Source organism: Amphiura filiformis, chromosome 19, assembly GCF_039555335.1.
Source record: "Amphiura filiformis chromosome 19, Afil_fr2py, whole genome shotgun sequence".
NCBI classification, from domain to species: Eukaryota; Metazoa; Echinodermata; class Ophiuroidea; order Amphilepidida; family Amphiuridae; genus Amphiura; species Amphiura filiformis.
In genome coordinates, this window is record NC_092646.1 from 17,129,972 (window position 1) to 17,151,880 (window position 21,909).

Genomic DNA, 21,909 nt, shown 5'->3' on the forward strand with positions numbered 1-21,909 from the left:
TAAATTATTTGTTTTTCTAATTTTATTTTTCGTCGTGTAAAACAATCGTGAGCTGCAAATTCATAGTGATCGTAGATCTTTTTATAATTGGATACTGGCACTTGTTGTTATCATATCATTAAATAATTAAATAATATTATATAATTTATAATAGTATTAAATAATTATTGTTGCCCTATTTTGTTATATTAAATATTAGTATTCAATATATGTTTCAAAAGAATTCGATTTATTGTTTTCCTGATTGGTTTCACTATTTCCATTATCATCATCATGCGCATCATCCATTCTTTCATGATGCGAAGAAGACACTGTACGCCTAAATACTGCCATCTTTATCTTAAAAAGTCCCCAAAGAAACACTTGGGTGAGACAAATCGCTACGCCGCACAAAACAACGTGCAAAGTTGTCGTACCCGGTTCGTCCCAATCTAAAAATCCTGGGTAAATTCCACTGTTACCATTCGGGTCTGTACCTCCAGCGGCCCAATATATTACCGTGAAAAGCATATAACTCATACCGTAAGTAAACGGATACACGAAATGAATTAATCGTACAGGTATCGGCGTTAGTATAACATCGAGTAATCCTAGTATTGATGGGAATGTGTGTTCTGTAAGATCGTAGTACAGAGAGCTGTAAGGACTGTGTAGGAACGACCAGTAGACAATAGTGACGAGGATTGAGATGTTCATGTAGATGTTGAGGAGGAGCCAGTGAAGCTTATGTCTCCATGATAAGGCTGTAATAAAGCAAACAATGAAGTGATAATCATACATTTCATAACATGTGACTGCATTTTGAATGAATTTTGACAAATTTCACCTGCGGTCACTTAATATTTCGACAGATTGGAATATATGTTCTTCCCATGACCTCCTTTAAAATTAATAAATGTATAATAAAAGCATGACTTTCTGTATCGACAGATTCCATTTAGTACCAATATACCAAATGCTACAAAAAGTATGTAAAATGACAATCAAACTCCTACACTCTTTAAAACGATCTAGTCGATTTAATGTCCGCTCCATGGACGATTAAGATTCAACTAGAGTCTATATGTGTATCTTCCAGTGATCTATAAACTATATTTTTTCTGTACATAATTTGTGACCGTACACCACGAATGAGCCATAAAGTCGACCCCGGTCATTTTTTTTTTATTTCGTGTTTAGTAAATATATATCATAAGCTTTAAAATGGTATATCATTTGACTTCAAACGATATCCAAAAGTGGGGTTATGGTTTGTTGAACTCTGCTCCTTCAAGAAAATTGGACCTTTTTTCGGTTCTACATGTGTCTCTTTTTCCACATTGTTAGTAATAAATATCAAACAGTCATAATTGGCTGTCATTCCAAATCATCCCCAAGTCAACGAGGTTCCGGAATATCCTCTCATTGTTAATTGTTGGTTATACATACCTAGACAAAATACAATGCTTTGTAACCCACCACTTGAACAGGATTTAGCAAACAAATACTAGAGCTATTAAAGAATTCTATAGACATAAGTAGAAGCTTATCATCCTCTTCAGCAATATTATTATTGATTGGTTTAAAAGGTGTTTGACTGGCGCTATCAAGATGAGATACATGTCGCACCAAATTATACGACCTTCATGCCCATATTACACTGTAACTCAGAATACAATTTGCCAACTTTACGGCTCATTCGTGGTGTACGGCCACATTGTTACTGTTGGTTCAGAAAAATCATATAGTGCCGGAAATAGTTTAAAGGCCCGTTCGGTGATCAAAATTCAGGTTTTGGTACCTTTGCCATTATCATAAATGTTTCCACATACTCTTTAAATGTAAAAGAGTGAATTTCCACTTTTTCAATGAGTTGAACGAACTCTCTAAATGTAAAAGAGTGAAAAACTACTCTGAATTTCAGAGTGAATTTAAGTTAGCTCTAAAAGAGTGGGTTTTAGCTCTAAAAGAGTGAAAACAGTACACATAATTTCACTCGCGATTTCGAGTGAGCCTCACTCGCTCAAAAGTGGCGCAAAATCTCACTCTTTCTTGGAGTGAACTGTCAGCCAATCAGAAGCGCCGAAAATCGGCCGATGTTTGTTGAACTTGTGTAACAAAATGGCGAACAGTGTGTGAATGAATGGCGAAAAGAAAGCGGATTTGATGAAGAAATAGACAGCATACTCAATAGTGATTACATTTATGTGTAGGTCATAACTCGTAGCAAGTATACACTTGGTCTGGAGACAACGGCGGCAGTAAGCTTAAATCATATGTGAGCAGTTTGTTACCGAACCAGTGCCAGTTTACATGTACGCATATGTAAGCTTATGTAGGTTACGCCGCATCACGCTTCTCCAGACTGTGACCGTAAACATGGTATTTGCCAAGTGTTATGTTCTACACCTAAGTGTACTCACCATTGAACAGTTTGACTAGCTTCACTAAATCCATAGTTTTTCATCATTCATCCCACACTGAAGTTCGACACATTGCCTCATTTCAAATATATAGTTTTAGTTTTGGTTTTGGTTTTGGTCACGTGGTTTCCTATTGTCCTGCCTAACCACTTGAATCACAAGATATCGAACTCTTTGTTTCTACCTTTTGTTTAAAACTAAACATTTGTGACAGGTAGTTTCGGTTTTGGTTTCAGTTTCTTATAAGTGGTGTGACGAATAAAATTACAGGATTTTCGAGTTACCTGATCTAAGTATACAAAAGAAATGTTTAAATTTCGCAGTGCAATATTCACGAGCAGAGAAGTCGAACAAAACAGTCTACATTTGAAAGCATTGATTTAGTTTGAAAGCATTGGCTTGAGACTACGAAATAGCCTAAGCTGATTTCACTGTGAAAATATATAGACCATCGAAATATTTGCATTCGTCATTACAAAAGGGGCCACTACTGTAATTGTATAGGTGCTATAAACAAAATCGATTCATGTCCTTAATCCCATGTACCAGAATCGATCGAAGGCCATTATATGACCTATAATAACCTAATGGCTTTTACTGAAGCAATTTTTACTGCAAAAAGTAGAAGATACAGGGGAGAAGATTGGGGTGTGTGTGTGTGGGGGGGGGGGTGGTTGGAGGGCAAGGGGGATATGGGCCGGGAGAGAGAGAAACATATGAGAGAGAGCACTGGAAGTGAAAGAGAAGGGGAGGAGAGCTCGAGATGAAGATATCGAATGTAGGGGAGGAGGAGGGGAAAGGGGTAATTTAGGAAAGAGGTGGTTATATAGGGAGGGAGCCCCCTCTTAAAGAGGTATGGGTTGTGCTTCCTGGGATAATAAACTAATTCATAATCAAATCATCTCCATGCATCGTTTATGTTTCATACAAACAAACAAATTCCCCACCCCACCCCATCCTTCAGTATACGCGCATGTATATTATGATTTCTAGGCCTACAACTCGTGAGTGTAATATGCCACCTACCTTCGACAGAGAGCATCAACTATCGTCCGCGGGATAGATTTCCGATATCAATCATGATAATAATTATGTTAGCACAATAGGCTATTGTATACTTCTGGTTATATGCCCTATACTGTGTCCTCCCAGCATAATAGTGTTATGATTGCAGATCAGATCAGCTCTACTTTTTAATCCCTTGATTTTTGGTTTCTGAACAAAAGAGAAACCAAAACTATATATTTGAAATGAGGGATTGTGTATGTGCTTAATCTTTAGACCAGTTCAATATTCCTAGACCGGGCCCTACCATAACCTGGGGCCTAGCATCACAACAATTTAAAGCACATAGTAGCTGTTATGAACTGCTGTGATATTCTTGTATATAAAATAGGCCTAGATGAATAAATAAATAAATAAATAAATATATGCTCTTTTCTGATTCACTCTTTTCCGGAGTGAATTTTTTCACTCTTTCTTGAGAGTGAGCTTCACTCTAAAAGAGTTGTCACTCAGATGGCTCTTTGAAAGAGTGAGATTTCACTCTTTTTGAGTGATTTTTCACTCTTTCACATTTAGAGAGAAGGATACCTGTTTTTGAGTGGAAAACACTCTAAAATGAAAGAAAGTACATTTTCTTTAGGCAATATTCACTCTTTTTGAGAGTATACAGACTACTCTTTTTCAATCCTTTTAGAGTGAAATTTTTCCACTCAGGGTTGTCCTCCGTTTCACTCTCTCACTCCTTGATTCCACTCTTTCCACTCGGTGTACATTTAGAGAGTAGCCTGCTAGTGGTTCAGGCGCATTTACATGGATCTGTAATTTATATACTGACAGTATTATATAAATTAGCTATATGTTGTATGTGATTAGGGGCTTAAACTTCGCCAATGCTACTGTTTTCTTCGTTTTCTACCAAAGTTTTCATTTCAAAAATACCAAATGACAAATTGATGAATAATCCTTCACTTTTAAGCAATTTATAAACATTTTTTTTTACACTTTCGCTGGGATCACTGAATGGGTCTTTAATTATGACATACCTGGTGGCGCCTTTCTATTAGAAGTATGATAATAACACCCATGCTTTCTATCTATGATGACATTAATACAAGAAACAACCATGTAAATTGTGACGACTAAAACTGTCCAGTCGGTGAGATAAATGAAGAAATAAGCTGCCGATAGAGGGTGATGTTTAAAGTTAAAGATGAAGTCAAATGCTATGAAGGACGCGTAGTAGAGAGCGAATAGAAGGCGATATATGCACCAGAACATCCACGGTAAACGCCACTGTGTGCGAAAGAAAGAATGTTACTTTGAAGTTCAGAAAAAGCCAAGATGTTAGGGACCGTTCACAAACACTTGTTGGGTGTTGATGCAAAAAAAGGGGGGCTTAAAGTTTTGACCCTCCTGAGGGGGCATTGAAAAAGAATGACCACAACTTTCCTGGGAAAATTGAGTTAATATGCTTTTCTATGGAGTTGACCCATAATTTTATAAAGAGGGGCGAAATTCTTTTGCATCAGCCCCCCTTACAAGTGTTTGTGAACGGTCCCTTATTGTACCGTATCCGTAGTCTCTTTAGACTATGTCATAGTCGATTTTTGATAAATAAAAATATGTTATACAATCATTATGAACACATTCAGTTGAACTTGATATTATACTGATATTATTTTATTACATCAAAATACTAGTAAATGGTTATGAGAAAATTTATATAATTATATTAACAGTAAGTATATACATAGGCTTATTAAATGCTATACATAGGGGCCTATAATGGCACTTCAATACTGAACAGTTCTAATTTTAGAATCTACCAGTTTAATAATCGCGAAAGCTCGAGTTAAAAAAAAGCCAACAAACAGAGGGAGTATTTACGGTGACTAAAAAGATCAGATGTGAAAATCTATCAATTTTGCACAAATTAATTAAATCAGAGTTTTAAGAGTATGCACAATGGGCAAGTGGACGACGTAGAAGTCTATAGTCTCTTGAATTATTAATCATTTTTTATATTGCAGATTCATACCTAAATGGTAATAGAATGAGAGTAAATTAGACTTCAACACAACTTGTTTATTTATTTCGCTTACCGGGAGCGCTTTCGAGGAACTTCCTCGTCGTCAGCATAATATAGCTAGCTCTGGTGTTTTCATCTGATCAGGTTGGTCTCTATACGTTTCCAAGAAAACGTTTGAGCTAACAACATCGGCTGACTACGAGGAAGTTCCACGAAAGCGCTCCCGCTGAGCGAAATAAACAAACAAGTAGTGCTGAAGTTTAATTTTAAGAATACGATACATGATTTACCGACAAGTGACTCATTTCGGAATGCGATCATGAATTTTGAAGGAAAAAAAGTTTCCACAGGCTTCGTTGGGACTCGAAACAGCGATTCCGAACATCCTTAGATTACGCGTCTAGCGCTTTACCGCTAGGCCACCGTGGCAGTTGAGTGGATGAGTATAATGATAAATAATAAATCTCATAATGCCATCTTTAGTCTTTTGTTTACTATAAAAAGACGTGTTTTGTAAAGATAGATTAGCCGTTTTATGCATAAATAGCACGAACGTTTGGGAAAGGTTTCAAACAAATAATAAAGACACTGATGTGATGATGAAATTGCGTAAGTCGGGAATTATCTGCGTCGCAATGTTTTGTTTTGGTTTTAGGAATTTGACCTTAAAATTTACGACTTCATGACATTATCATTCGAAATCAACAAAAGATATTTCAACACTACAGTGTATATCCTCATTCTTTCTCTAGAATGTTTTGTACATGTATGTGAAATAGCTTCAACAATGGTTCGCTGCATAATGGTAAAAATAGCCTTGACCTAAAAAAGGGCGAGAGGTACCATATTTACGGATTCAGGCTAAATTTAAAATTGATATAAAACGTTTGTTTTTTGATCGATTACAAAAATTTTTGTCGTATAAAGAAATTGTATCCGGCGTGAATTACACTACAGTTTTTATTCCTACAATTCTTCAAATAATTTTTTTAATGATAGAGTGAATCTCCCGGCCCTCTATAATTACGCACAAAAGATCGAGTTTAAAATATTGGGTTGTATTTTAGTGGGTTTTTAGACAGGTTTAGAACTGTCAAGCTTTCGATAGGAGTATCTCTGACTTCTTCAGGACAAAGTACCTAAGAATGAGACAAGGCCGCCCATTGCCTACTGATGGCTCTGAAAAGAGCCGTTCACTGATGACTGCCCCTTGTATTTTATTGGAGTTTTATTAGACAGTATTAGTATAATGGTATCAACAACCATAGCACTTACCTGTGTACGAGAAAAAACTCCGGCATCATCCGTCTTCAAACCAACGCCATGAAATGCTGACTTAAATCGATCTCGCAAACCCATACTGCAGATGTATGTTTGCCAAATTAAATGTTTTTCCAAAATTGTCTGGTCTAAATAAATCAGATATCTTTTAACCAGTGATCACAGAAACTCACAATATTGGGCGCCATTATACATATTAACACCTGTACAGCATTGCACATACACCTTTATAATGTCAGTCAATTCGCTTTGCTATGTTTGCACGACCTCTTATATACACAACTGATATGACAGCTAAGAAAGATACGTGACGGGAAGACCAGATTGGGCTTGGCTCTTCTAGTTGGAATCCATACACCCCCTATGGAAGACATTATCTTAATTTCCCGCACAGGGAGTGCGAATTTTAAATGAGCCACCCAATCAGGTAACCCCATTTGAAATTCACACTAACTGTGTGGGAAATTAAGGTCATGTCTTCCATAGGGGTGTATGGAATAGCCCATTACAGCAACCGGAATATCCCATAGGCCTAGATTGACACAGAGAACAGAGAGCGCACGTGAGGTAGTATCAGACAGTGAGAGACACGACTGAAATATGGAGAGCCAGGGAGATACAGACAGATTAAATAGATGCAAAATAACAAGTATAATAGGCGGGTCGGAGGGGAGCATAACCTAGCAGTGCTAGCATTCAAATATTGAGATAAATAAAGTTGACACCCAAGAGGGATGGTATGATTAACCTTCCATAAACGAGATTTGAGGTGTCGTTTCCTCATGTGGACGATCTTTCTCGAGAGGTGGAAATGAAGTTATTGGAGACAAGAACACATGCAAAGCTTTATTTCCGTAATTATATTTCTTTTATTGAAATGAGATCGCAACTATCAAAGCTAATTCCTATATGCTTGCTTTTGACTGATAGTAGTTATGCGGGTAGTTATGAGACCAAAGGTTGCCTTTATAGATAAAGACTGATGATCAGAAGTTGATCCAATCCAATCCCAGAGTGCATTGCAAGCTAATGCAGGGTGCATACCACCAATAGTGCGCCCCATTGACACACACGTGAAAATGCGTTTTTTCTTTGGGCGATTTTAGTCCTTTTCGGCATCAAATTAAATATAAATAAAGACAAGTGATTAGAAGTGGATACAATGCAATCCCAGAGTGCATTGCAGGCTAATGCAGCCACCAATTGGAAGTTAAAAGCTGGGTTGGTTGAAGCATGTTTAAAACACGTATGTAGTACTTACTGTTCCGAACGGCAACACCCGAGAAAATAAAAAATATCTAACAATACCTCATTTTAATATTCGTTATAACCCTGCAGCAATCGCCTAATTTTTGATGTATGCTAATGCTGTTCAAGTGTGTGATATTATTTATACATGTTTTGTTTAAAAAAACAAAGGAACAACGTTTATGTGATCATAACGAAATGCGATGAAAATAATCCATACATGGGGTCACAGATCGACTTTCATTAGCTACTGACTGACATCATGTAAAAGAGGTGAGATAAAGTGCTAACTTCCAAACAGAGACAATAAGAGACAAAAGAAATTGTCAATCATTTAGGTCTTTATTCAAATCAAATAGATAGGAACAATACGTTTTAAAGGAAATGCAAAAAAATAATCAGAATGAGAATAGGCATATTTTTCTTATCCTCAGTATTATCTGTTTGGAAACAAAGACCTAAATTGTTTGCAAATATAATTGAAACATAAACAAACAATATTCTTTCAAAAAGAAATTGCTAATAATGCACGTTTTTTTTCAAAGAGAGATTGAAACAGAGATAGACAATAACTTCAAAAACGATAAACTAAAAATAATATTATACAAATTGCAAATAAACACTATTTCTTTATTTTCCTATAACATAAGCTATTGTTCACAATGTAAACATAATAAATGGTTCAACATTTTCTGACTATATTCTAGTAAAGAGGTTTGGGATTTGGACTCTCTAAATATTTTAGGCGGCGAGGTAGGTACCAGGATAAATCAGACGGCTTGGTAGATGCGTCTTGGTCCGCTCGTCTCGGCTAGTCCTTCAGATTGGTAGCACTGTTCATCGGCTCTTCATCATAGATTTGGCATTGGTATGGGCGTTAATAAAAATAGTTAGCCTCTTAGGCCACGCGCAATTGGGAAATGGTGTTCACTTTATGTTTGAAGTCGATCCCAGACCAAAATTTTCCGAGGAACACGATGCCGGTGGGCCTTTTTTGAAAAAATGTGCCCAAAGTGCACTTTTCCGGGGGTGCTGCCATTTTGGGGGTCAAAATTTGTTTATAAGTATTCTCTGGCCAAATATGGTATATTTGGTGTCTATTTATATGTTTTCGAGCATGGAAAATCTATTCTGATAGTTTTTAAAATCAAAAATAGCTGCCTTCTGCTCAAAAATCCAAAATGGCGCCTAAAATGCAATATTTGTCCAAATTGAAATATATCCCCATGTAGGCCTAGGAACATTTTTAAAATGATTTTAGTACATAAATGAAGAATTGAACTTTTGTTCACAACACATAAAGTTGCTCACCTGAAATTTTCGGTTGTTAAGACTACAACCTTCTTCAGCAGACTGATCCAGTTCGTTGGTCGATTTGACGACTCTTGACTTGTGACGTCAGAACTGGATCGTAGACTCTTGCTAAGTTGTAGCGCCCCCCGTCCTTATTCAAAGAAGGTTGGTTGGCCCGGATGTGAATGGCCTCTTTGACTCCTCTTTCGAAGTACCGTGGTTCTCTGTCGAGGATCTGCACTTTCTCTAGGTCCACGTGATGTCCTGGGGACTCTATGTGTATGTGCTGAGATACTTCGGACGAGGTGGAGCTAGGCCGCCTATGCTCAAGGAAACGTGTTTTTAGAGACCTGCCTGTCTCTCCTATGTATGATTCCGAGCAGGGGCCCCGGGTGGTCTGACCCTGGCAAGGAATCAGATATACGGGACCCGTGACGTCCTTTTTGTCCTTTTTGTCTTTAGGCGCAACTAACAGTTGACGTAGTGTGCGCGTTGGCTTAAAACACACTCTTATGCCGTATGAGCTGTAAATACGTTTTAAGGCATCAGAGATGCCTTTGACATAAGGGATAACAACTTGTCCTTTGTTGGTGTTGGTACTGTCCTTTGTCGGTTTACTTTTGTCCTTAGGTTTGTTGAGCCTGTCAAAAGCCCACTTGGGGTAACCACACTTAGATAATGCTTCAGTCATGTGCGACTTCTCTTCGTCACAGTCTACCGGATCGGTAATAACTGACTCTGCGCGATGAAAAAGCGTATGTATCACTCCCAGTTTGTGTTGTAGAGGGTGATTCGAAGAAAAGTTCAGATACTGGTCTGTATGTGTGGGTTTGCGATAGATCTTGATATTGAGTGAGCCGTCCGGTTTTATGACTGTTAGAGTGTCCAAGAAGGCCAGAGTCCTGTTATCTTCACCCTCTGTGGTGAATTTGATATCCGGATCGAGCGAATTTAAGTGATCAGTGAATTCCTGGGCGTAGCGTTTCTTTAATTTGGTGTGAGTGTCGTCAACATATCTGAACCACCACAATGGAGGATGAGGAGCAGTAGAGATGGCTAATTGTTCCAAATGTTCCAAATACAGATTGCAGACAATTGGACTGACTGGGCTCCCCATTGCCGCTCCATGTATTTGTAAATAAAACACTCCATTGTAAACAAAATATGTACACCGTAAACAAACTTCAAGAAGTTTTACCACTTGGCCCGCTGACAGATTTGTTCTTTCAACTAGCGTAGTGTCACTGATCAGATCATCACGAATAATATCGAGGGCTTTATCTATAGGCACTGAAGTGAAAAGGGCAGTGACGTCATAGGATCTAAGTTCTTCGTCTTCCTCTACCCTTTCGTCCTTTATGCGATCGGAAAAATCTTGCGAGTTGGCAATATGATGGGTAGTTTTACCAACCAATGGTGAAAGAATGTCAGCGATAAATTTGGCACTGTTGTAGTCAAGAGTCGTCAAATCGACCAACGAACTGGATCAGTCTGCTGAAGAAGGTTGTAGTCTTAACAACCGAAAATTTCAGGTGAGCAACTTTATGTGTTGTGAACAAAAGTTCAATTCTTCATTTATTTGATTACCAACACAGATGAACTTTCATGATAGATTTTAGTACATATTTGCATTGTGTGGAGTACAAAGATCACAATCAATCTATTTTTAAAATTCAAAATGGCTGCTGCATACCAAAAACTCAAAATGGCCTCCAAAACGATGTAGTAATGTGGCCAAAAGAAAACAATGTTCCACAACTTTAGTGTTGAAAATTAAGTGTTAGTTTAAATATAATTATGTAGAAATGTGTTGGTAGCAGTTTATGAAAGCTCAAAATGGTTGCTATTGGCTTGAAATCATACTAGTAATGTCCGTCACATAGCTCATAATGACTGTTTGTACTAGTATATGATAATGATCTTAGGTTCAATTTGCATTTTCTTGATTTAAACTTATATTACAGCTCCCTTCAAAATCCAAAATAGCTGCAAGAACTAAAACACCACCTAATAGTGATTTGCTGTTCGCAGGTCATTTTGATCGCCATTTTGAACACCAATTACCTTAATTACCGTTACATTCAAGATGGCCGATAAAGTTTATTTCGTATTTTCCTATTTCATATAGTTATTAATTGTCATTTTTACGAGTCCTCTTCTGAACTCTCTTCACTCAACGGGACTTCGTCGTCCTTTGAATCTTCAGAGTCGCTGATCAGATCATATCCCTTAGTTCTGTTGGGATTTCTGGAGTCGGCATGACTGCTTCTGGAGGTTCATCCCCTTCCTCCTCTTCCACCATCTATCTCACGTCACCTCATCTTCATTTGGAAGTGCCGAACCACGGTACCAAACGGGCTTAAGAACATCATCATCATCAAGTTCCCAGTCGTAGTATAGAGGATTCTGTTGTTTGAACATACCAACCAGGCAATTAACCATACAGTTTACTACAAAGTTTGCACGTTGGATGTGGCATTTCATTGATTTACCATCAGGGGAAAGCCTCTGAGACGGGGTTACCTTCCGCTTCTTTCCCTTTCCACATGCACATTCTCATTGCATAGCGACTATCCCCTGCCGTTTTTTCCTTCCTTGGCCTGTTGTAAACTATGTGAAGTATGAAGACTGTAACTTCATTAACATTGGCTGCAGTTCCTTCAAGGCTAGGTAGAAGTTCTAGGCTTTCTGGATTCTGTTGTATCTTGGTAAAGGCTCTCATTTTAGACCGGCCATAGAAAGGTTGCGTGAAGTCGCTGCCTGTTACTACATTAAAAGCAGGTAGGCTCTTGCAAATATCTCTTCCAAGGTGATTTGCAAGAAACTTGATATCATGGTACGTTATGTCTGCTCTTGGCAGCCTGGTCCCTTGTATGAAATACAAGTTCTTAGTATAGCATTTTCTGCTACAAATAGCAACAGAATAAATACATCTGTGTCATCAGCTACCACACAAGTATTATATGTTGCAGTAGAATACACTACGTGGAAAGCCAGGCGAGGGTCAGCTTCTCTTTGATAGGAAAACAGCTCTGGGATTTATCGTATTACTGACTCTGGTTCTGACGGAAGCCAAAAACACACATGACCCTTTGTGACAAAAACATCTCTTCCTAGAGTAGATACATCAGATAAGATGAAATCAGCTAGAAGTTGCGTTAGATGCAGTTTGTTGATTCATTTGTAAGGAAGTCATTCCATTCACCAAGCTGTGGTAACTGTTGGTCAAGGTGAGTTAATCTTCTTTCTCTTCCTTTTTCTGGACGACCCTTAGACAGGTACAGTGTTGAATCATCGGGTCGACGACATGCAGGCATAGCGGTGATGTGAGTGGTGGTAGTCAACCAACAGTTGTGTACGCAGTAATGGGAATGATGGCCATCCATGAAGTTTGTATTGCAAAATAGTATACTTTCATCAATCTGACAGTGCAAGGGATACTTTGTAGTGAAGTGAAGTTTGGCACCAAGAGTGTTTGTGATCTTAAAAGGCTATAGGGCCTCGGCAAATTTTTAAGGACCATGCAGTGTGGTTTTTGTGATAAGTGTGGGTGGCAAAAATAAGACTATAGTCTTACCAGGAGCCTGGGAAGACAGGTGAATACAGGTCCAAAGTCATTGTTCAGAAATAGCTTACAACTCCTGTCACCTGCAGCGGCGAATTGCTCAGCACCAATTGACATCGAGTGTTGTGTCGTGGATGCCATGCGTATCGTCCGTATGATGACAATAAAAGGTCGCAAGCCATTTACCTTTAGATCATGGGTGAAAAGAGTCGTCGACCACCTCAAGTTGCTTCCAGGTAGAATAGTCATATAGTGTTCGACGACAATCGTCGACCCGATAATTCAACACTGTATCTGTCTAAGGGTCGTCCAGACAAAGGAAGAGAAAGAAGATTAACTCACCTTGACCATACAACAAACTGCAGCTAACGCAACTTCTAGCTGATTTCATCTTATCCGATGAATCTACTCTAGGAAGAGATGTTTTTGTCACAAAGGGTCATGTGTATTTTTGCCTTCCGTCAGAACCAGAGTCTAAAATGAGAGTCTTTACCAAGATGCAACATAATCCAGAAAGCCTAGAACTTCTATCTAGCCTTGAAGGAACTGCAGCCAATGTTAATGAAGTTACAGACTTCATACTTCACATAGTTTACGACAGGCCAAGGAAGGAAAGGACGGCAGGGGATAGTCGCTATGCAATGCGAATGTGTGAAAAGGGAAAGAAGCGGAAGGTAACCCCGTCTCAGAGGCTTCCCCCTGACGGTAAATCAATGAAATGCCACATCCAACGTGCAAACTTTGTAGTAAACTGTATGGTTAATTGCCTGGTTGGTATGTTCAAACAACAGAATCCTCTATACTACGGCTGGGAACTTGATGATGATGATGATGTTCTTAAGCCCGTTTGGTACCGTGGTTCGGCACTTCCAAATGAAGATGAGGTGAGACAGATGGTGGAAGAGGATAAAATGCAAATTGAACCTTAGAACATTATCATATACTAGTACAAAAAGTCATTATGAGCTATGTGACGGACATTACTAGTATGATTTCAAGCCAATAGCAACCATTTTGAGCTTTCATAAACTGCTGCCAACACATTTCTACATGATTATATTTAGACACTAATTTTCGACACTAAAGTTATGGAACATTGTTTTCTTTTGGCCACATTACTACATCGTTTTGGCCGCTAATTTGAGTTTTGGGTATGCAGCAGCCATTTTGAATTTTGAAAATAGATTGATTGTGATCTTTGTACCCCACACAATGCAAATAAGTACTAAAATCATTTTTAAAATGTTCCTACATGGGGAAATATTTCAATTTGGACAAATATTGCATTTTAGGCGCCATTTTGGATTTTTGAGCATAAGGCAGCTATTTTAAAACTATCAGAATAGATTTGTCATGCTCGAAAACATATAAAGAGACACCAAATATACCATATTTGGCCAGAGAATGCTTAAAAACAAATTTTCACCCCCAAAATGGGAGCACCCCCGGAAAAAAAAGCATTTTGGGCGCCATTTTGGATTTTTGAGCATAAGGCAGCTATTTTAAAACTATCAGAATAGATTTTCCATGCTCGAAAACATATAAATATACACCAAATATACCATATTTAGCCAGAGTATGCTTAAAAACAAATTTTGACCACCAAAATGGGAGCACTCCCGGAAAAAGGTATTTTAGGCGCCATTTTGGATTTTTGAGCATAAGGCAGCTATTTTTGATTTTAAAAACTATCAGAATAGACTTTCCATGCTCGCAAACATATAAAAAGACACCAAATATACCATATTTGGCCAGAGAATACTTAAAAACAAATTTTGACCCCCAAAATGGGAGCACCCCCGGAAAAGAGCACTTTGGGCACATTTTTTCAAAAAAGGCCCACCGGGATCGTGTTCCTCGGAAAATTTTGGTCTGGAATCGACTTCAAATATAAAGTGAACACCATTTCCCAATTGCGCGTGGCTGAGAGGCTAACTAAAAGGTCTCCAGAGAACTAGAGGTTCGACCAGGGTCTTATTTAGGCTTTCGGACTCAGCCAAGCACGAATATTATCACTCAAGCAACAAGACAATCTAAACCACAATTTACTGATAATTAAGTTATTTATTACCTTACTACATCTTCGTCATTCCGTTCGTAACTTTTTATAAAACTAACAAGTGAACTGGGAGTAGAACAAACTCCATCAAAGTAATAATTAGCGAGAATTGTTCTCGCTCTAGACTAAGAGGTTGTTTCCAAATCTTATAGAGAGGTGTTATCTCTCTGAGTGACTGCTACAAGCTACAACAAAATCTCAGCTTGCATCTTGCACAAGACCTCTGTTAACAAAAGACCATTGTGACGTTTTCCGATGGTCTACTCGAAATGATACGGGAGAGTGATTTCTCACTCGGGGTGAATGACACCATAATTTTGATTAAATAAATAAATGTAAATAGCAGGGCACGGGATATAAAATATATCGCCACAAAAACATGTATAAATGAGGAAACCGTATAAATGTTCCCTCTCTGTTTGGCAGAAAGACCTAAATTATTTTCTGATAGTATTTATTTCCAAACAAAGATTAAAACATAGACAAACAACAATTTACAAGAGGGCAGCATTCCGCAGCAGTCTGTCTGTTTGGCTCTTTGTTTATAGGGGAGCAGTCATTATTTACGCCGGGGAGGGGAATGGAGGAATTTCCCATTATTTTCAACAAGAAAATATAATTAATTAAATGTCCCCCTTCATGACGTACAAACAAAAATCATGCCCGCCTGATTATCAAATAAAACATTCATGTTCCCCTTCCAATTATTTAGTGAAAACTTTTACATTATCATCACATGATCTGGTCCACGGAGGAGGCATTTTTAAAACTTGAGTTACTACCATATACTGCAAACATTAGGTTATCATTATATTGACAATATATACTGAAAACACCAAAGGTCTCATTATCTCATTTTCAAATTTGCCGCCTTTTGCCGCCATGAACCGAACCAGATCGTGTATGATTGCATTGCGGGCGCACAAGAATGAGAAAACCCGCAGCAGGCGTAAGGGGCAGTGGACCTGGACTAACCAGCTTTACCGGACTAGCCAACTGCCCTGTGCATCTTCTTTTTTTAGACCGTTAAACACCTTAATCTGTGGCAAAATAATGCAATACTGCAAATTACCACAACATATCACCTTTGTTTGGGGCTAAAATAATGTAATATGGAAAACTGCGCAATTGTCCCAGTAAAATAGGCCAAAAACTATGGCCACCAGGAACATTTTCATCGCTCTTCACCACTGATATGTCATTGCGGATAACAGTAAAAAAAAGCAACGACGCATTCTGTAATGGCATGTAGACCTGGCAATGGGGGAATCTAATTGATATCTTGATAATCCTTCTGACTAAATATCGGCACTAGTTCGGCAACAAATTCGTTGATCAGGTGATCTGGACCTCTTCTTTTAGACTAATTTATGATCAAAATTTGCAATACTTATGGGCAAATTAGTGCGAATTAGTGTTTTTAAACACGCCGCTTTTCTGCTCACCTTTTATGATCATATAATTTATTTATTTGCGCCATATTAGCGGAGAGGAGTCCAGATCAGTGAATAATAGCATGATCATGATAATTAGTATAAAAAATGCACCTGAAATCAGCCGGTTTAAACTCTTAAATGCTCCTAAACACACAAGGTTAGCAATTATTTTAAACTGTTGCGATTTGGTAGTTCATAGTATCTTACGAATTGTAGTGAAGTTTGGCAAAAATTACATTGATCAATTCGTAGCGAGTGTAGGTCCCGTTGTTCTTGAGTTATGTAGTGAAGAGGGCTGAAACAACATCACTTTTGTAAAACTCATATAACTCATTAACAGCAATAAACCGAGCAAGTTTTCAAAAGTATATGATTTGTGGAATGAACTTTTGCAAAACATCAAAGTGTTATTCAATAATATATTGATTTAGATAATGAAAATCTATTTTTTGGCTGCTTCGACCAACAATACCTAGTCTACCCTTAATGGTGAACACATCAAATCATTTGAGTATTGAACGTATTATTGCTTGAAGAAAATAAACACCCTGCTTAAGGACTAAACACCTTAGTTTGTAAAGTTAAGCACCATATAGACATTTAGTTCATAAACAGTGTGTTTAATCTTTTGTAATGAAATTGGTATGCAACTTTGCCGAATTTTGTACAATTTGCCGGCAAATGACTTATGCATCTTTGCCTCACTTAACATGCTTAAGTTGCAGAAATCTTATCACATTTTGAGAATTTTACGTCACTGTGCGACATTTTAATACAGAGTTTTGTATGCGTTTTTCATTTTCATGAATATTTTGTTTAAACATTTACCGTTTCACTTGATATTAGAAAACTTTCATCGAGTTGTTCGAACGTTGTATTTTATTATCATTACATTTTACAGAAATTAATTTCGTGCAATTTTACGCACCTGTGTGCATTTCATGCATTTTTGCAGATTTATAATCATTTTTGCATTCTGATTAACATTTTTTAAACATAAAACTATAAGCTTAATGACATCAGTGAACCTGGTGTGTACTTTCATGGAGCTGTAGGTTATTAAAATAATGACAAGTCAATTAAATGAATTATACATTTACCCTTCTAAATAACTCAAATCAAATTGTTCTCTGATTAACATTTTTTTAAACATAATACCGTTAACCTAACATTAGTGAACCAGGCGTGTACGTGTACTTTCAATAAAGGGATTGACATTTTATATGAAACCTAGCAAGAAACACCAACAAGTTGTCCTTACGATGATAGTAGCCTAAGGCTAAAAACTTCTACGTTTTACATTTTTTCGGAAAACAGATTTTTGCGCTGCGTAGAGTAAAGTTGTCCGCACCCCAATAAAACGTTCAATTTTGTTTTTGTTTACGTTAAGGGTGTCAAATTATGTTAATTAGTTTCAAAGGCACTAGCAGCGCACCTGCATGCTAAAACTGTTCACGCCAACACAATACACTAATGTTGACATAGCCCAAAATAGCCTGAAATTGGCCTTCTGTCCTGCCATTTTTGTGAAGATACTATGCCTGTAGTCTGGATGGTTATTGAATTACCTATTATACAATCACACAGTATTATATAGTACCAGGGACTGTGTATGAACACCTAATTAGTCACACATCAATAAAGTCAACATTTACTCAAAAGGATGAAATGTCCTTTTTGGAAGATTGTCAATACATCTCATAATGTCCTTTTTGTAGGTCAAGATTGCCATCATGAACATCTCATATCTATACGCCGTAGAAGTGACGTAGTTAATCGGATTAACTACCATAGCAATATATGAATACAATTTTGGCTATATCGCCCCGCACTACAACGTTCATGCGGTACCGATGCATTGAACCAAAGAGTTTTTAAATAGAAATAGAGTCGCAATAGATTATATAATGCTTTGTTCCTTTGATGCCGATTAGAAGATGCGACAGGCTATTCATAAAAGTGGTACCATTGTTTCGAACAAAGGGGTTCCGCCATTAAATTGGTCACTGATCCGGCATCATATTAACGCTCTACACAACAGGCGAGTATCAATAAGTGACCACAATACAGTCATGTGTAAGGGCAGTCATGTGTAAAGTGGTACCATTGTATCCATGTATCCCAATGTGTGCTTGTGTGGGTCTGAAGTCTTTAAAGGAGGTTTTAGCTGTCGATGCAATCATCTTTACCACCCACCTGGCTTTAGGCGCTTCATTTAAATAAATTGAATGCTCTTGCTGATCGATTACACATTAGAATGTATGAAGGCTGCCATTTCCACATATATTACACTATAATGGTAATCGCTATACGTATATATGTAAGTATAAGTATAGGCCTATAAAGGTTGTTTTAAAGAAATTTCCATTTAATTTTATTTTAAGAAGGAGATTGGTATAGAAATAGTGGCGTACCCAAAGAGGGGAGGGGGTTGGAAAGGGGCAGATTCACGCCTGTGAGAAGTCTTGGAAGGGGAGGTGGGAGAAAGAGGGGGAGGGGATATGGAGAATGAGAAAGGGCTGGAGGAAGGGAGAAATGAAAAGATATAATAAAGACAAGTAGATAAATAGAAATATAAGGTAAATGATGGGAATGAGAGAGGGAGGATGAGAGGGGACAAGGAGAGCGAGGGAGTGATAAAGTGTAGGCCAAGGAAAGAATAAGTACAGAGAAGGGAAAAGAAAGGAATGATGAATACATTTAATAATAATTATTATAAGCCTATATAATAACTAAACACATAACAGCACTGGGCAGCCATTCGATGACGTCAATGCCTTTATTCGTTACGTAATTAAAACGCCCAGTCAGATGTATTTCACACCTGCCAAACACAAGTCACCCAATTTCGAAAACTGGACGTTGAATGTACACTCTCATGAATATTGATTGGCAACATTTTCCAATATGTCAGCGCTCTAATCGGAAACAATAGAACAATAGACCCTGCAGAGCGTTGCATTGAACCATAGATGTAAAAGAAAGGCTGATCTCCCGCACCTGTAAGATAAGTATCTTTGAAGAGAACGCATTACGATTTAGTTTTGGAAAGAACCTTCTGTTAAATCATGCATGACTCAATTACAAATCTCTAAATCCCTCTCTTCTTATCTATTGATATTTTAAATAGTGTTTATCTTTCCCTAATAGATTATGATACTAAATGAACAATCAGCTTGGGCAGGTCGCACTAGGCCCTACATCTCATAGGACAATAAAGCTAGCGCCCTGATCGATTCTTCCTGCATATCAATATGCTTAATTTACATTACATTACAGAGATCGGACACTAATCCCAACCATAACAAACCATGTAAACAATGACCACCTATATTACAGGTGATATTACAGGTCTATATTACAAGATTAGATTACTATTTGCAAGATGATTTGCAAGTATTATTTCGATTGAGCAGGAAAGATGTGATACTATTTTTTATACGCTGGCGAAGTTACGTAATAATCGGATTAACTACCATAGCAATAGGTACAAACAATTTTTGATTATATCGCGCTGCACTACTACGTTCATGCAGTACCTCTGCATTGAATCATAGATGTCAAAGAAATGCTAATCTCTTGCACCTGTAAGATTAGTCTCTTTGAAAAGAGCGGTATTGTATTCAATCTATTATATGATTGACGACAGGTGATGAGTGCAACCTGCTTGTAGTGCAGCGCGGTATATTCAAAATTGTTTGTACCTATTGCTATGGTAGTTAATCCTATTAATTACGTAACTTCGCCAGCGTTATGTATGATGCAAACTCATAGGTGTTGTGCGTTTGGCAATTTGGGAGGGGTGGGGTTCAAAATGACCCCATAGGATTATAAAATCAAAATTTCATATTGCTCAAATACCTCTTTCAAATATATCAAATTATTTACATAAATAAACTAAAACAAATAAATAAATAAATAAATAAATAAATAAATAAATGAATAAATGAATAAATGAATAAATGAATAAATAAATAAATAAATAAATAAAAAAATAAATAAATAAATAAATAAATAAATAAATAAAAATAAATAAATAAATAAATAAATAAACGAAAAAAATTGAACAAATTTTAGCGTAGCATTAAAATCATAAATATAACCATTGCTGGCAGTCTGATGTTCTACCATTGAGTTATGACAGCATCTAGTGATGAGGGTCGAGTTTTTAGCTTATACAGTGTTTGTCTGTGATAATGCCGCCTCGTGAAAGAAATAAATATAAAATCTCAATTTTTAATTTAAATTTATTTGATAATTTTCTAACCTATATTTTCTTTAGAGCAGGGACAAATATCTCCCCTCTTATACAATTTGACCGCTATATAATAAGAATCTACTTCTTTTATTACTGATTTAATTCCGCGATTTGTTCCATTAAGCAATATCAAAGATTAATGTCACACATCTCACAAGAGATATTTAGTTGGCTTAGTGGTCTTGCACAGTGCTGTTTAACCGGGAGGTACCGAGATCGATTCCCACCTCTGCCTGCAGTTTTTTAAAGACTGGGAAATAATAACCTGACATTCGCCGCTGACATTCGTACTGCAGAAGCGGAGTTATAACTTGTTAAATTTTGCTCCTTCCGTAAAAGGGTACATTATTTTGGCACTACATTATTTCTTTTTTTTTTCACATTGCTGGTATTAAATATCAAATGGTCATAATTGGCGGTCACTTCAAATCATCCCCAACTGAACGAGGTTCAGGAATGTCCTCTCATTGTTAATTGTTGGTTAACCCACCACTTGAGAATAAAGGACTATGAATAGGTGCAACAGGATTACCTATGGGATTATCTCAACATGCTCAAGGATATAATTTTGTTCTCCCTCCTTTCTTACATCTTCTCTGATATGTGCTAGTGTCATTGGTTATTGTTAAAAGGCAATAAGGTGTGTAATTGCAATATTTCCTCTGAATAGGAAAGACTCTCTACATCGAACTATGGATGCTGGTGGTTCGCAATACTGTTATTTAAGAGAAGGTATCTTCCAAATCCAAATCGAAATTTGTACTCAATCTATGTTTGCTGATATACGCAGGTGATTAGTGCAATCTGCTTGTAGTGCAGGGCGGTCTATTCAAAAATTGTATTGCTATGGTAGTTAATCCGATTATTTTTTTTTATCTTTGACAAATAAATTGTCTAGCTTACGCCTTTATTTATGAAATTTTCTATATTCTTTCTTTCTCTTTTTCTTTCTTCTTACCATTATTATAAATGTAGTATCATTACTTAATATTCCAATATATTTTACTATAATTCCATTTTTCTTTATCTATATTTATCCTCAGTTTTCGTTTTGTATTCAACATTATTTGATCAATTCTTTTTATTTCCTGAATAAATAACATCAATATAGGTACAGATTTTCCAGTATCATTGTATATTATTCTAGATTTGTAAATAGCAAAACACCCCAAAACAATTAAAATATTAGCTAAATGTTTTTCATTATTTTCAATATCCCACCCACATAAAATGTTTTCCAGGTTTATTTTAAACAAGTTGCAATTTTCCATTTGACAAATAAAGTTAGAAAATTTAATCCATAATACGTTGTTATTTGAACACATAAAGAAAT

General features: G+C 37.0%; 2 protein-coding genes across 2 annotated transcripts; both read right to left on the minus strand.

Moving 5' to 3' along the window:
* Positions 1 to 46: 46 nt before the first annotated feature.
* On the minus strand, positions 47 to 6,795 carry LOC140140414 (protein rolling stone-like). Its single transcript, XM_072162174.1, has 3 exons — positions 6,712 to 6,795; positions 4,451 to 4,700; positions 47 to 743 (listed from the first exon to the last, which is right to left on the minus strand). The coding sequence occupies exons 1-3, from the start codon at positions 6,793 to 6,795 to the stop codon at positions 196 to 198; spliced, it is 882 nt and encodes a 293-aa protein (XP_072018275.1). The 3' UTR covers positions 47 to 195.
* A 2,515-nt stretch (positions 6,796 to 9,310) lies between these two features.
* On the minus strand, positions 9,311 to 10,375 carry LOC140140415 (uncharacterized). The gene has a single exon (XM_072162175.1). It carries the CDS (start codon positions 10,373 to 10,375, stop codon positions 9,311 to 9,313), a length of 1,065 nt encoding a protein of 354 aa, XP_072018276.1.
* Between the last annotated feature and the right edge of the window lie 11,534 nt (positions 10,376 to 21,909).